The following is a 16,783-nucleotide window of genomic DNA, read 5'->3' as shown; positions in this document are numbered from 1 at the left end:
GTCATGCATAATAAAATTCAAAATAAAAGGTTACGAATCATCGTAAACCTGTGGGTAAGTTTCCGAAAGATGAAACACAAATAAAACACAGATTCCAGTCGTAGAGCATCACTAAGGTGCAGGTGTACACGTAAAGAAGAAAACTTGAACGAACAACAGAAAATACTTAAAGGTGAAAACCTACTATTAGGAAGATGAATATTAATAGCTGAACAATTGAAATATTAAATAACGAAAATATAAAATGTGAGTGAAAACTAAGCTAAAAAACAAGAAACTAAACAGAGATATAAAAGATATATAAATACAGTTATAAAATAAGAAAGGGTAATTAGTTCGTGCATCTCTCTTGAAAGAAAACGAAGGTGACGTTGATTGTCAATGTAAATTTTGAATTAAAAAATTCTGATAAAAACGATAATGAAGTCACGAGATACGATATACAAATTAAGATTTAATCTAAAATTTAAACATAAACTCTTATAAAACTTTATCAAAAATCGAAGAAATAGTTTCGAAAACGAACAAAATTTAAAATTATATTGGAGACAAAGCAAAAAGTCCTTCGCTGGTACAGCGGTAAGTCTACGGATTTACAACGCTTAAATCAGGGGTTCAATTCTCCTCAGTGAACTCAGCAGAAAACCCAATGTGGCTTTGTTATGATAAAAACACGTACACAAAAAAAGTAAAAAACAAACGGCATCTAAATAAGGAATCAATAAAAGAACTAAACACGAAATAATGTTAACAAATAAAACAAAAGAAATATAAAAATTCGTGGAAGTCTTAATGATTTTTCATGGTTCTTAACTTTACATATTAAATGTCACTGTATTAAATTATTTCTTCTACATATTTCGCTTGAATGATTTACAAGTAATATTTACCAGCTACTGGCCAAATTGTGACATGATTCGAAAACAAACACTTGATTTTGTACAATGTAACGAAATACTTGTCCCCAGTTCCCCTAGTTGACGTACTGAAAACGTTACGAACTGTCTCACGTAATGAGTGTGTGTTTCATATAGAACAACCACGTATATTTCTAATACCGAAGACAAAATGACGAAACGTTACATGAGTAGCTTTGGTTCGTCCACTCGAGACGAAGTAACTGAGCCACTAATTCAGGACATAACAATATATGGACTCCGTTAATTGTCACGTTTCACCAATGAAGTTCATTCTGATTAAGTCCGAAACTCTTTGACGTTTGTAATATAGTTCTCTTTCCTATGTCTACTGATGATCCATAATTATTGCTCAACCTTGAGGTGTACTATAGCGCTGTAAGTGTTTGAAGAACAAGGCGAAGGCTCATCAACCATGGCACCCTACCAAGAAGTTTGATCATTACACGTCCTTTTAAAATATCATTCCTCGTAGTATAAGGAGACAGTATAACAAGGTATAGGAAACAAATTACTGTATGCGATAATCATAAACGCTGGTGTACGGTTGTATGTAACACGACTCACAGCAATATGTATACGTGTGTACTACTCTCAGTCACTGTCACATTGTGCTTAAAGTGGCTGCTACATGGAGCAGATCAGAGGCACCACGAAATTCGACTCGAAATGTTTAAAGCGTTCTTGTTTTTTTCTTTCCTCACTTCATTTATTAAAAAGATACATTCGCTGGAAGAGTTACAATGCGATTTTTTTCTTCTAAAGGTAATCCTTTGACACGTCAGGCCATTCGTCTTTGGAGGACTAATTATGAGTGAAGACATATCTCTGAAATATAGAGACTTCTCCTCTTACTTATTAGGCCATCAACTTAATAATTGCCACAAGCCAGTAGATTCTGATTCGTCGGTTGGGACTCATTATTAAAGATCATGTACGTGAATCTAGATGAGCAGAACCAAACAGGACAAAACTAAGAGCTTCTGCAACATAATACTTTAGTTATAGTCAAGCAGTTGAATACTCAGAATAGTTTACAGCACAAAATGATGATTGATAAAGGGCATAAATGTTTTATATACCCTCTAAATTGCGAGATCTGGATATAGTACCGATATGTAAACTTAGCGTTTACAGAGGGGAGTTGGGAAGGGAAGGTCTGTTTTGAATTTCGCGCAAAGTTACACGAGGGCTATCTGCTCTAGCCGTCCCTAATTTAGCAGTGTAAGACTAGAGGGAAGGCGGCTACTCATGACCACTCACCGTCAACTCTTGGGCTACTCTTTTACCAATGAATAGTAAGATTGACTGTCGCATTATAACGCTACCCTGGCTGAAAGAGAGAGCATATTTGGTGTGATGGGATTCGAACCCGCGACTCTCGGATTACGAGTCGAGTGTCTTAACCACCTGGCCATACCTGGTCGGAAGGGGCTGAGAGACTATTCTGATCTATGACTGTAACCTAGCTTTTAGCAGCCAAACACTTTGGATACCCATAATTAGAAAACAACTTAGGAAACAATCATATTATATTTAATTTTTAAATCAGAAGTGATTTTCAATGTAGTGAGTTCTATAATCATTCTAATTAAAATGATTGTTTTCTGTGTATTAGAATTATAAGTACAATATCTCTATTAGTGCAGTCCGAAAGCTTAAAAATAAACCTTAAAAAGACCTTACACACAGTTCAAGTGTGCGTATGTTTGTCAAATATATTCAGAATTAAAGGACATATTTAGAAAGGGAGTTGTTTACATGTAACTTGGAGAAATGACTGGCGCAGCCTTTTCAGGTCATACATAATGTCTCTATCACACCAGTTACACCACTTGAATCATGACTCTAGTAACCAATTAAGTGCTTGTGGCTCATGTTTTATTTTATTATCATTCAAGCTTTTTTACTGAATATATCTATATTATTTCTATTGTACAACAACTGTAAATACGTATATATTAAGCAGACAGATGGCCCCCCACTGTTCGTAGAAACGGTATTTCAAATATCTCTAAATAAATCGTCAGAACTTCGTAACACTACACAATGTTTCCTTTTATAACAATATATATGTAATGAATGAGTCACAAGTTCTGAAAATGTCTGTAAATATTATAGGAAAAAGTCTGGATCTCTCATTTATTATTTCTTCTTTTAGTTTTATTACATGACAACTCAAAAACCAAAATAATGGTCCAAGTTTACAGAGGGGACATACTTTCAAACAAAGTATCCGTTTTTTTAAAGTTCTTAACTTGTGTAAATGATGTTATAATGGCCCCTTGCAGTTAACTTTTTCACAGAAATTTGGTGTTCATATAAAAAGTTTAGGTACAGAATGAAACACGAATTGTTAGCCAATAATAGATAATCAATACATATTACAGTTGGAGCCTGATTGTACTTAGAACTTGGTAACTAATACAACCTTCCTATGGCTATTGAAACTCATAGTAGTAGTATTACGTAGGGATGATATAAATGTCATCCCTGCTATCTTGTTTTTATTATTTTTAAATGAATGATATTAGATATTCTTACATTTACTCCCTTAAAAAAAATCTTTATACAAACATAAATATAATCACAGCATTGGAAATAATTACAGCAACAGGGAATAAAATGAAAGTATTATAGGACTGTCTCTTCTATTGTACGAAAATAATGTATAGGCACTTATTTATACTATGCCCAGTAGTAGTATGGTGATGCACTCATGGCTCCCAAGACAGAAATTCTACATTATGAATGTATAGAAATCAAAACTTTCCTGATGAACGCTACTACGTGTTCATAATGGAAACGGTAAAGTTAAAAAGCCCAAGGTCTACAAAACTCAAGTTAAGTTTAATTCGGGCTATGATTTTTAAGTGAGGTATAATACTTTATCAGAGAACTGGCCAATGTCATTACTGTAAGTATAAGTGTGACTGTATTCTGCAGAATAGTAAGATATCTAATGACACGAAGTAGTCTCAACAGATATGTATATGGTTGCTCAAAATCCACTGCTGAGGAGAGATTGTCAAACCAAATACCTAAAATGAATATTAGACTCTAAACAAAGAAATGATTAAGACTGGAGAAGATTGGTCTTCACAGATAAATCCAAATTAAAATTATTTGTCAACAATCCATGAGAGTTTGTTTAATGGCAAAGGGAAAAACAATATAAACCTAAATGATGGCACCTTATATACTGACACGTACTAGCAAGTTCTTGTACATTACGTCTTTTCCATTCAGAACAAGATGTTTTGGGCAGTGATTCATTTTCTAGTGAAACAGTGATACAAAGCATGCAATAAATATTTTGACATAATACACACAAGTAAAAGAAAAGTTGAATGATCACTCTCAGTCATGGTCTGCACGTAAATATTATTAAAAACATTTGGGCTTATATAAATGAACTTAGGAAGTCAAACGGCAGCCTAATAATATGGCTGAATTTTGAGGAGTAACACAACGTTTAGAGCAATACTTCATAACCATATGTTAATATATTTATAATACCATAAGCCTTTCTAAAGTGTACCTACAAAATACTACAGCATGTTATTATATATTACTTGTTTTTCTCGGGAATTTTTGTAATCTTCATATGTAACACGTAACTGAAGATTAATTGCATTTATCCATTGCTTATGACTCCTGAAAATAAAGTGGTAAGAGCTCTAGATTAAATTTGTATATTAATAAAGACTAAACTAATGATAGGGCAAAGACAAATGGATTTGATGTTTGCGAATATAATTATTTTGTGTTTTTCTAGAAATTCTGTATTTCAATAAGTACTGCTGTAATAAAAGTTGCTAATTTGACCGCAAATGTTTTCTGGATCTTTGCTAGTTTAATCTTAACACCTTGTTAGTTAATATTTCGATTTCTGTATACTTGTAATAAAGTTAAATTGTCTGTGTGCCTAATAACGTATTTGCGTAAAGTAAAGTTCTTCAACGAAGTGCTTGTTTAGTCAGATCACTTGATTTCCATATACATAAGTTACATAGCTGAGTTGGGTTGAATGTACTGTTACTTCGGTCTTTATTATCTCGGTCGATATCTATGAACATTGAGTAAAGGTTGCCCTTTTACTCAAGTAGGCAGCATTATTAATATGAATTGTACATCGAGTTATTGTTACTCTGTTTATTACCCAGCAAGGCCACATATCGACACATACATGATTATCCAGCATTGTTTTTGTAGTCGTGTCGGAACTTAAACAGTGTTATAAACCTTGATTACAGGGAGATAAGCTACTAGGACTTTGTTCTCATTTGCTGGAGAAATTTACTTACGAGGAATAAGAAACGGCAACTAATATTTATAACCGTTCTTTAAAATTACTTTTCTGGTTCATTTGAAATATTATTTCGATTCTCGAGGTTATGTGTTTTTCTTATAGCAAAATCACATGGGACTACCTGCCGAGTCCATCGAGGTGAATCGAACCCCTGATTTTAGCGTTGTAAATCCGTCGACTTACCGCTGCACCAACGGGGAACCTCGAAGTGGTGAAACGTATCTTTCTTCCTATCATTATATTGATGCTTATGTTAATATATTTACTTCTAAAGTCGGAGTTTGTTTATAAAGTGGAACAGAGGTTGCAGAGGTTGCAGAGGTTTTAACTCGAAAAGTTCACGGACATCTTAAAAATTATTCCGCAAACTTTATACGTTCACACGCCACGCTTCGAACCCATCTAATAAATCATTTGCACTTTTCAAACTTTTTATCCTTTAATAATTTCTGTGACGGAGATTAGAACAATTTTGTATCACGTGCGTGCACAAGTCGTTCACGCGGTGATCCTTACGATTAATTAGAATACAAAATGCCATCATCTCTCGTACTCTTTTCCGTCCCATGATATACGAGTCAACTATTCGCCAAGGATGACAGATAGACGGCCCAATGATGAAACCGTCCGATAACACCCGCTCTACTCTACAGCCCAATCAAATTATCCCTTTGACCACGCCATTCCTAACCCTATCATTGCCCATGACAAATGACTCTCAAGGCCCACCATGCAGTCGACCAGGTGACTTAAGTAATTATTGGCCAAACACATTACTTCTATTGGTTCCCTGGCCGTCTCGATTACCACAGTGTTCAAATCTTTTCGCTACGTCACGAATACTGCCTAAGATTAAACCAAACTTGTCGGTTACCTCCGAATGGCCACGCCTAGTTCTCCATTACACTGATAAGGGAAGAAGCCAAAGTCTTCCCTGGTTGTACCAGTGCATTATTAACATGTAATATAATATGTTGCCTTAAACGATCAGCTGGGTAAAATAAATCCTTCATTTTAGTTTTTCGGGCAATTACTGTCATTTCCCCCAAATTCACTTCGTGCAAGCATTTAAATATTCATGTTGAAAAAAAAACCCCACCAAAAACAACAAAATATATGTACATTAGTACGTTCATTCATCACGTTTAACTTCAAAGTAAAAGTCGAACTTAAGAAGACGTTGGAGTGCCTAACGCACATCTATCTTCTTCTGTGGTTTGACCGTAGACAAGAAAAATGTCCTTTGATTATACACTCAAAGTTTCCCGGGTTTTTTCACCTTTTATACCACAAAGCTTTGTAAGTTCAAAATACTTTCTGGTTATTTTATTATTATTATAATAATAACTCTGTAAGTTTCAAAAACGTAGTATTAAGTTTAGAGTTTAGCTATTACAGCAGTTTTATATTGCAATGAAATCGAATGTAAAATTGGCTCGTTTGGTTCACTCCTATTCTATGTATATGATATATACACACACACACTCACAAGTTTTTGAGAGTGTAAAAGGTAGATGGTTATAGTGGAAAACAGGCAGATAGGCGCAAAAATATACATAACTGCTGTACTCTGTCGTATTGTTTATTTTGTTCCAAGCACATTTTGATGTTTAAAGAAATGACCTCTCATTCCTTAGCTCAATATCAAGACCTCGTTTATGTTTATTCTATTTTGTGATGTTCTACAGTATCGTTTGTATTTTGAACCGAAAGTAGAAGGATGATTATACATAACACACTGTGTACATACTGCTGTTTAACTAATACAATATTTCACAACAAAATTAATACTGTACGTATCATTGGATAGAGTCAAGCCCGCTTAGTACCACTTGCACTATACCTCTGCAGTTCAGAGTTGGCCTCTGACCGCAGACAAACAAAATACCTCTACGAGATACTAGAAATAAGTATATAAGAATCACACATCGGCGCAATTCATTCACCTATGTGTTTACAAAGACCACAATAATTTATCTATGACTTATATAGAGCAAAGAGCAAGAAGTTTTTAATTAATTAGATTTGACATTAAATTACTATAGTAAACACTATAGAAACTTGCAAGAGTTTACAATTATAGTATGGGGTTTTATTCTGTTTCTCGCATAAGGTTAAATATTAATTAATTATTGAAAAACATTGAACAAATAACTTAGAACTACCGTTGTAGAACAACGATTCGAAACCAGCCTTGCAGAACAATACCGAGCCAACATTCAATCCAAAAATAATAAACGCAAGATTCTTATTACATAAGTATAAATCAAATAAAACATATCGTATAGGAAAATAAAATTAGATTTAAAAAGATAATATAAATTATCTGGTACAGCAATTGTGAGTATGTGTATGCGTGTGTAAATTCTGAGATGCACGCTCTATGGGGAAAATATGGCCGTATGTTTTATTGGTTTAGTTAGAAAACTTAGCCTCCTAAAGGTCTGTGTATAGAATTAAGGTGCTTTATATCCATTTATCTTTCTCACACATAGATTTAACAGTATTTATAATGTTAGTTTCTTTTAATGACGTACTATTACAATTCAAACATCTCAAAACACGCACTTATCCATTCGATCTACAGATTACTAGGTATTTCACACATATATATCAAAACACGTGCTTATCCTTAAGGTTTACAGGTCACACAATATTCCATATATATCAAAACACGTGCTTATCCTTAAGGTTTACAGGTCACACAATATTCCATATATATCAAAACACGTGCTTATCCTTTAGGTTTACAGGTCACACAATATTCCATATATATCAAAACACGTGCTTATCCTTTAGGTTTACAGGTCACACAATATTCCATATATATCAAAACACGTGCTTATTCTTTAGGTTTACAGGTCACACAATATTCCATATATATCAAAACACGTGCTTATCCTTTAGGTTTACAGGTCACACAATATTCCATATATAATCAAAACACGTGCTTATCCTTTAGGTTTACAGGTCACACAATATTCCATATATATCAAAACACGTGCTTATCCTTTAGGTTTACAGGTCACACAATATTCCATATATATCAAAACACGTGCTTATCCTTTAGGTTTACAGGTCACACAATATTCCATATATATCAAAACACGTGCTTATCCGTTAGGTTTACAGATCACACAATATTCCATATATATCAAAACACGTGCTTATCCTTTAGGTTTACAGGTCACACAATATTCCATATATATCAAAACACGTGCTTATCCTTAAGGTTTACAGGTCACACAATATTCCATATATAATCAAAACACGTGCTTATCCTTTAGGTTTACAGGTCACACAATATTCCATATATAATCAAAACACGTGCTTATCCTTTAGGTTTACAGGTCACACAATATTCCATATATAATCAAAACACGTGCTTATCCTTTAGGTTTACAGGTCACACAATATTCCATATATATCAAAACACGTGCTTATCCTTAAGGTTTACAGGTCACACAATATTCTATATATATCAAAACACGTGCTTATCCTTTAGGTTTACAGGTCACACAATATTCCATATATATCAAAACACGTGCTTATCCTTTAGGTTTACAGGTCACACAATATTCCATATATAATCAAAACACGTGCTTATCCTTTAGGTTTACAGGTCACACAATATTCCATATATAATCAAAACACGTGCTTATCCTTTAGGTTTACAGGTCACACAATATTCCATATATATCAAAACACGTGCTTATCCTTTAGGTTTACAGGTCACACAATATTCCATATATATCAAAACACGTGCTTATCCTTTAGGTTTACAGGTCACACAATATTCCATATATAATCAAAACACGTGCTTATCCTTTAGGTTTACAGGTCACACAATATTCCATATATAATCAAAACACGTGCTTATCCTTTAGGTTTACAGGTCACACAATATTCCATATATATCAAAACACGTGCTTATCCTTTAGGTTTACAGGTCACACAATATTCCATATATATCAAAACACGTGCTTATCCTTTAGGTTTACAGGTCACACAATATTCCATATATAATCAAAACACGTGCTTATCCTTTAGGTTTACAGGTCACACAATATTCCATATATATCAAAACACGTGCTTATCCTTTAGGTTTACAGGTCACACAATATTCCATATATATCAAAACACGTGCTTATCCTTTAGGTTTACAGGTCACACAATATTCCATATATAATCAAAACACGCATTTATCTTCTCAGTTTGAGATTACACAACGTTCAACACATATTTCAACCACTGTCCCAAAGAGCTGGGCGCATTTCTACAGTAACTTGTGTTAAGATAAAATCCTCACAAAAACTGAATTAATTTGTACTTGAGAAACAATTACAAAAACATCATGTAACCGCTTGAGAAACCAAACCGGATGTAAAAGTGTACAAGTTTAAGAAATTCAAAATGTTGGTTTCATATATATATGTATGCTACAGTAGTGGTTCATGTTACTATATATATTTTACTGTTTTGTAAGGGTTTTGAAATGTGATTTATATCAAGGAAAAAGCAGTTTAACAAATTATTTTTAATATTATCTGTCAAACCTCACGAAACTTACGCACAGACTATAATCTCGAAGAATGTTACACTGTTTGGCCTGTAGCATTATAAGTTGTTTAGCTAATCTCTTTTTTGTAATCTGTTGTATTGTAACTTTAATATAGAAACATTTTTGCGCTCATTAATGCCTTTGAATTGGCTTTAGAAGTACTTTATATTTTTTTACAAAAATCGAAGCAAGTGATAGTGAAGTCATATTGAGGTTACCATATATAGATAACAAACGTAATGACTGGAGTTTGCTGCGGTTAAAAAGAATTCTATGAATAAAAAGGTGTGGGCTTTTACTACTAAATAATTTCACTTTACTATTTTACTTACTGGTTAAAAGCACCGTTTTCTAGTTAAATATTATTGTTAAAACTCAAAGGAACAAGCTTAGTAAGACTTCAAAGAGTTTGTTTTCACATAATAATTTAGTAAGACTTAAGAGATCTAGTTTTCATACAATCATTTCGTAAGACTTAAGAGATCTAGTTTTCATACAATCATTTAGTACGATTCCAGATTGGTAGTTTTCATACGATAATTTGGTAAGAATTCAAATATATAGTTTTCAAACAATAGTTATGTACAAGTAGGTGGGCATACAGCGTGTACTGATGGCTGGTTGTCTAATAGCAAGGTTTCTATAAACTGATTATTATTTTTCCCTTGGGATTTCTCTTTAGCTTACCCAACGTCTAAACGGTTACTCAAATAGCGCACCTACAACTGAGAGTACAAGGCTGTTTGGAAGGATTCTCTCTTGAACTAAGGTCTTCAGAAAATCTGTTCCACACACTAGTATCACTAGACTACTCTCGAGCTACAATCGAAAACAAATAATCAAAACTGGGGATATTTTTGAATGGTGATCCAGCAAAAAATTGTTTTATTTTATGCATCAAGTATTTTTAATAGTAGTTTTTAACAACGTAAAACAGTCGTAAGCATGCTGGCCAGGCCCGGCATGGCCTAGCGCGTTAAGGCGTGCGCTTCGTAATCTGAGGGTCGCGGGTTCGCGCCCGAGTCGCGCCAAACATGCTCGCCCTCTCAGCCGTGGGGGCGTTATAATGTGACGGTCAATCCCACTATTCGTTGGTAAAAGAGTAGCCCAAGAGCTGGCGGTGGGTGGTGATGACTAGCTGCCTTCCCTCTAGTCTTACACTGCTAAATTAGGGACGGCTAGCACAGATAGCCCTCGAGTAGCTTTGTGCGAAATTCCAAAACAAACAAACAAACAAACAAACAAAGCATGCTGGCCTGCTGTTCGAAGTATCTTGAGCGTTTCATACACTGTTGAACACGTTATCCACTTTCAACTGTGATCCTGCTCGCGGTACGATTAGGCGTATACGCAGCAAGTACTGATAGCTGGTCGTCCTCTCTCTGGTCATTGGTTCTAAGCTGTGGACGACTATGCCTGAGCGTTGGATCATAATGTGCCTTTCGGATTGAAAATACTGAACGTTGATTGTTAGTTCTGCTAAAGTCTGATCAACATTGCATTAATTTGCTGTTTATCTTTTTATAAGATATATAGGTAAAATGAAGAAAACTAGTAACCAAACGCTGTGGTACTTAACAGTAATTCTTGCAATTTTCCATAGAGAAAACGTACACAGCATGTTTTATACTAAACTGCAGGAGCGAGCATGTTTGATGCGACGGAGATTAGCACCCGCGACCCTCAAAATACGAGTCGAACGCCTTAACCCACCTGGCCATGCTGGGCCTCGTTTGAAAGTTTCAAACTACAAGATCCATCTGAGAAAGTGTAATTGGTTTTGTAAAATATTGGAAGCTAAATAAAACATTTGAATCGCATGTGATAAAACTCCAGTTTTCATCCCAGTAAACCCATCGGACAACTGGTGGTAACAAATCTAACAAATGAATGCAAATCAAAGTGGTTTTAATACTAGACGTAAGTTTTCAAGAACGAGATATTTACTAAACCTAGAATATTTAAATATTTAAACAAGACAAAACTCAATAACTTTTAAACCATAACATCATGACCGATACTGTGATAAACTGGTACCACGTCAACGGAATCTAATAAGCAATCAACCTCAGCTTTCTTTGGGAGTTCATAATGAAACCTCGGTTACCTTTTATATTACTCTATGTGTGAGAGTGTGTACATGCATATATATGTGTAATAATGGTGGCTATTTGGATTTTAACCGTTTAATTTATCTACGTGCATATGGCCAATTTATTTGTCTTCATTAATTGTATCCTAATTTGTGATGGTTCTGTGTCATGTAACAGACAGAACAAGTTTTTTTTAGTCCTATGCTCCATTCTTTCTGTAGACCATTCAATTTACAATAAATGAGGTTTTGTTTATTAGCTCAGCTGATCGTTTCGATTTAAAGACAGCTTGATTACGTTGCAATTGCTATAGTTTTCAGAAAATTATGTATGTAGTTATGTTGGTATAGATAATGTAGTTGTGTACGTTTTACGGTTTATAAACTTATTTGACGGTCCCTGCAGTTTAGTTTTGTTTGTTTTTTGTTTTGTTTTTAATTTCGCGCAAAGCTACTCGAGAGCTATCTGCGCTAGCCGTCCCTAATTTAGCAGTGTAAAACTAGAGGGAAGGCAGCTAGTATTCACCACTCACCGCCAACTCTTGGGCTACTCTTTTTACCAACGAATACTGGGATTGACCGTCACATTATAATGTCCCCACGGCTGAAAGGGCGAGCATGTTTGGTGCTACGGGGATTCGAACCACGACCCTCTAATTACGAGTCGAACGCCTTAACACACTTGGCCATATTATACTTAAGAAGGTAGGGATTATAAGTCGTAAACTTAAGTTCTCATTGTTTCTTTCTGTTTTTTTCATGTAAAAATTCAGAAATCAGACACTCAAAATGAGGACGAACTATTGGACCCTGCAATGTTCGAGAGATATCTAGAATAAAAAAACAAATAAAAAAAACACAGGTTTTTATATTGTTAAAACTGCGTTAGTCGTAAAAGTGACGTTTATCTATATATCAAGACAACCATACTGGACTTAATTGTTGTATATCAAATTCACAGTAGGCTTACGCTTTTATGATTTAGCGACCGCGCGTGCGAGTGACTATGTAACCCGGCTGATAACCCCACATAATCAAAGGTATATACGACAAAAGACGGTTACCATGGTAACCAATGAGGCATAAAGGCACCTACAAATTTACCTTGTAATTTTCTTTATATAGAAAACTCACTTATCATCTCTGTCCACATCAAGTTCCTCTGTGTATGCCTCTGTATATTCATATAGATACACCGCCTATTGTACAGAATGCTATGAAACAAAGGCAGTAAGTAATTCGGTCTCACTGAGTAAACAGCGAACCTCTTAATGCTCTCCGGCAAAGCATATAAATTTGAAAATTATTCTTGATTCATGGAGATAAAAGGTAATTTTTCGGAAGGTACCTTCTGTTAAGCAATAGATTTCGAGCTTTCATTGTCCAAAGATTGTGTCTTTAACAACACAGTTACTTAACTGAGAGAGAAAAAAGAACATTACTTGTCGGTTTAGATGCTTGTTTTACGGTCTTTCTCTTCGGCCTCCTTTCGTTCTCCGAAAATTTATTATCTTTAATAGAAATAACATCAATAAGCTCAGAGAGTGATACAGTAGCTTCAGGCCTATAGCGTCGCGGTCTATTGTTAGTTGGCATTAACTGTAAAGAGACAGGAATAGCGTTAAAACAATTCGACCTCGCGGAAAGAGAATCGGCAGTTAAGAATCACAAACCTAACTTATGTAAATTTATTGTATAATATTTCTGTTGTGGAGTGATGCATTCTTATCTCTCCTGGGTTACCTTTTCTTGTATTTACATCCACTTATCTCTACACCCCAGGTTCCCTTTATTTATTTTTTTACCAAAGTCTAAATTTATGACAATATTTCGAGATATCTGTCAAGATATCCCGAAAGAAAGACTGACAGAATAAACAACATTGTTTTTCATGTTATATAGTATTGAGAAAATGATGATGAGAATCGTTGTTTATCAGCTTACATGCAACCGAGAAAACAAATAAATATTCTCTTAAGTTTTACAAGTGATTTTGTACGAGCTTTGGTTTGTTTTTCTTGTTTTCGAATCTCGTGCAAAGCTACACGAGAGCTATCTGCTCCAGTCGCCCCTAATTTAACAGTGTAAGATTAGAGGGAAGGCAGCAAGCCATCACCACTCACAGCCAACTCTTGGGCTGCTCTTTTACCAACGAATAGTGGGATTGACCGTAACATTATAACTCCCTCATGGTGGAAAGGGCAAGCATGTTTGGTGTGAGGGAGTTTCGAACACTCGACCCTCAGATTGCGAGTTGAGTGCCATAACAGCCTGGTCATGCCGGGCTCCGCTGTGAATAAAGGTAGATAACAGTAGAGCAGAATCAAATTAATTCGATTTAAAGACTATATAGAGTCCAACTGAATACTTTACACTGTGAATGAAATTAACAACAACAGAGCAGAATCGGGTCAAACCATACGATCCGCTAGGTTAATGTATGCGACTGGAACTCTCAAAATGCGACGTATATATTGGGACAGAAATACGCAATTTTTTAATACACCAAATATTTTTCACTCTTTATTTATCCAAATTAACATAAGTTTTTATTCATAGAATATACACGCAAGAGACAAGTGTCTGTATTATATGATGTACCAAACTTATTAATTTCTGTTTTACATATATGTTGTTAACTTATATGCTTCTGTGAAATATAGATCATGTGTTTCGCTAGACGTCAACATTAAAACACTCTTTCTCGATATTGTTTTAAATATTTGTGTTGTCATATATACATGCAAACGTACTTTTTGTTCTGTGTCAACATATAAGATGACATTTTGCGTTATGAGTTTATTCCATATGAACGTAGATGATGACGCTATATTTAAAGGGTTTATTCTATATCAACGTAGCGCACAACACTTTATATTTCTGTGATGGATGGTAAGATTGTGACAGCATTTTAATGATTTGCATTATACGAAAAAATGCAGCAGTCAAGAATGACGTTCCTTGTTTCCACATTTGTGTGAACGTAAGTAACCACCGCGGGTGTTTACACATTTGTGTGAATTTAAGTAACCAGCGCGGGTGTTTCCACATTTGTGTGAACGTAAGTAATCATCGCGGGTGTTTATACATTTGTGCGAACGTAAGTAGCCACCAGAGGTGTTTACGCATGTGTGTGAACAAAAGTAACCATCATGGCTACTTACACATGTATGTGAACAAAAGTAACCACTATGGCTGTTTTCACTTTTATTGCCTACATGTGTGCACAAAACTATAAATCCCTGTTCAGCTTTTATAGCACCAGGTACTGTGGGGTCTGTGTAATACGTAACATTGTAAGGACGTAACAGTGAAGATCAACATACCGTTCAGATCCCGAGGACATTCGGAGCATTGCGATATTTCAGAGTATCGTGGAACTCCGAGTTTCTTTATTTGTTAGTGTTTCGTCCGTTCTTCAGACTTATGTCGAATGTCAATTGTAAATTCACAAAGGGGTTATTCACTCTCACCTCGTCTCTTTTCCCTGTACCTCCAGCCTCATGGATATCTTGAAGTATACTTCTCAAATAAAACACAGAAGCGAAGTGGCGCAGCGTGCTCTTAATGAGGCGCGGGTTAGGACCCAGTTCGAGCTTTCAAAGCTAATTGCTAAAGTGCATCCAGTCAAAGTAAGCACCCGAAGTTCTTATGTTTGTTTATTGGAAAGATAAACTGTCGGGTAGATGAACGTGGTGCAGCTTTTGTTTTCCAATATTCAAATAATTTTGTTTATAAAGACTTAAGAATCGTGATTTACTGCTGAAAACGTTCTTTGTGAGAAATAAACACTTATTCTCCAACTACCCAGTTTGTAAACGAAAACTGTAATTAAGAAGTTTGTCCTCTAGAGGGCTATTTGTTACTTAGCACCACACCCCCACCGCGCAACAACTGGTATCAGCCTTTAAGTAATCTAAAATCAAAGCTTATCAACCTGCCATGCATTTACTTTGGCATTAAAGCTTAAAGTTGTTATTGATTTCAAGTGATGGTCATACAACCAGACCGTAATCTAAGCCCACAAGTATGTTTTCTAAAACTATAAAGGAGGTTATCTCCGCACTGCCGTGAGCTACGTTTTCAATATCTATAAAACCAGGTGTGTCCAAACGGCGACCATAATTCATCGCAAAATGATGCATTGGTCTACCGCACGACGAGGAAATCTTCCCGGGCATTCTTCTGCAGGCGTTAATACTACGGTGGTGCATTTCCCAAGAACTTAATGGAGGCTAACGTTTTCTGTAGAATCTTAGGCTGTTTTCCAATCTGTTTCAGAGTTATCAAAGTACCCGGATATTCGATAAGATTAATTAAGGCTTCTAACAAGAAGTTACAGCCACATCACAAACTTTCGTCACGATAAACTCAAGCCTTACTTTTATAACCCTGCGCCATATTCTTGGAAATAACGAACTTGGTCACATCACAAACTTTCGTCACGATAAACTAAATCGTTTCTTTTACAACGGTACTACGCCTTATCCTTCGGAATAAGAAACGTGGCCACATCACAAACTTTCGTCACAATAAACTCCAGCCTTAATTTCCATACATTTCACAACTCTACGTCTTATTTTCAGAATCAGCAAACCTGGTTACATCACAAACTGTCGTGCTAAACTCAAGTATTACGTCCTATGCCTTTCCATACTACAAACTTTCGTCATGGTAGGTTCAATCATTACTTTTACAGATACAGCAAAACTAAACTTGAAAACCACTGTTGAAGAACAGATTGTACAACTTGGTTCATCGTGTAGATTCTTTTCGGTCATCCAAAAACATCACACGAAACTCCCAAACTTCATTGGTTAAATAAAACCTCTTGTATTTTTTCTGCACTAGTAACATCAGATCAGTTAACCTTTAACTGCCCCCAAAACACATAAACACAG

The 16,783-nt window shown here is 35.2% G+C and overlaps 1 protein-coding gene and 1 long non-coding RNA gene across 2 annotated transcripts in view; one reads left to right on the top strand and one right to left on the bottom strand.

Annotated features, from left to right (window-relative positions):
• Positions 1–16,783, bottom strand: part of LOC143247503 (uncharacterized) — a 136,183-nt gene that overhangs the window by 117,765 nt on the left and 1,635 nt on the right. The gene's annotated exons all lie outside the window — the stretch shown is intronic.
• Positions 6,451–16,783, top strand: part of LOC143247502 (nucleoporin p54-like) — a 66,043-nt gene continuing 55,710 nt past the window's right edge. The window contains exon 1 of the mRNA XM_076495740.1: positions 6,451–6,528. Within this exon, the coding sequence (XP_076351855.1) occupies positions 6,466–6,528 (63 nt within the window). The 5' untranslated portion in view covers positions 6,451–6,465. The remainder of the gene's footprint in view (positions 6,529–16,783) is intronic.

The sequence above is a fragment of the Tachypleus tridentatus genome, chromosome 3 (genome assembly GCF_004210375.1).
Source record: "Tachypleus tridentatus isolate NWPU-2018 chromosome 3, ASM421037v1, whole genome shotgun sequence".
NCBI classification, from domain to species: Eukaryota; Metazoa; Arthropoda; class Merostomata; order Xiphosura; family Limulidae; genus Tachypleus; species Tachypleus tridentatus.
Note: the sequence above shows the minus strand (reverse complement) of the source record. Positions and strands in the feature narration are given on the sequence as shown.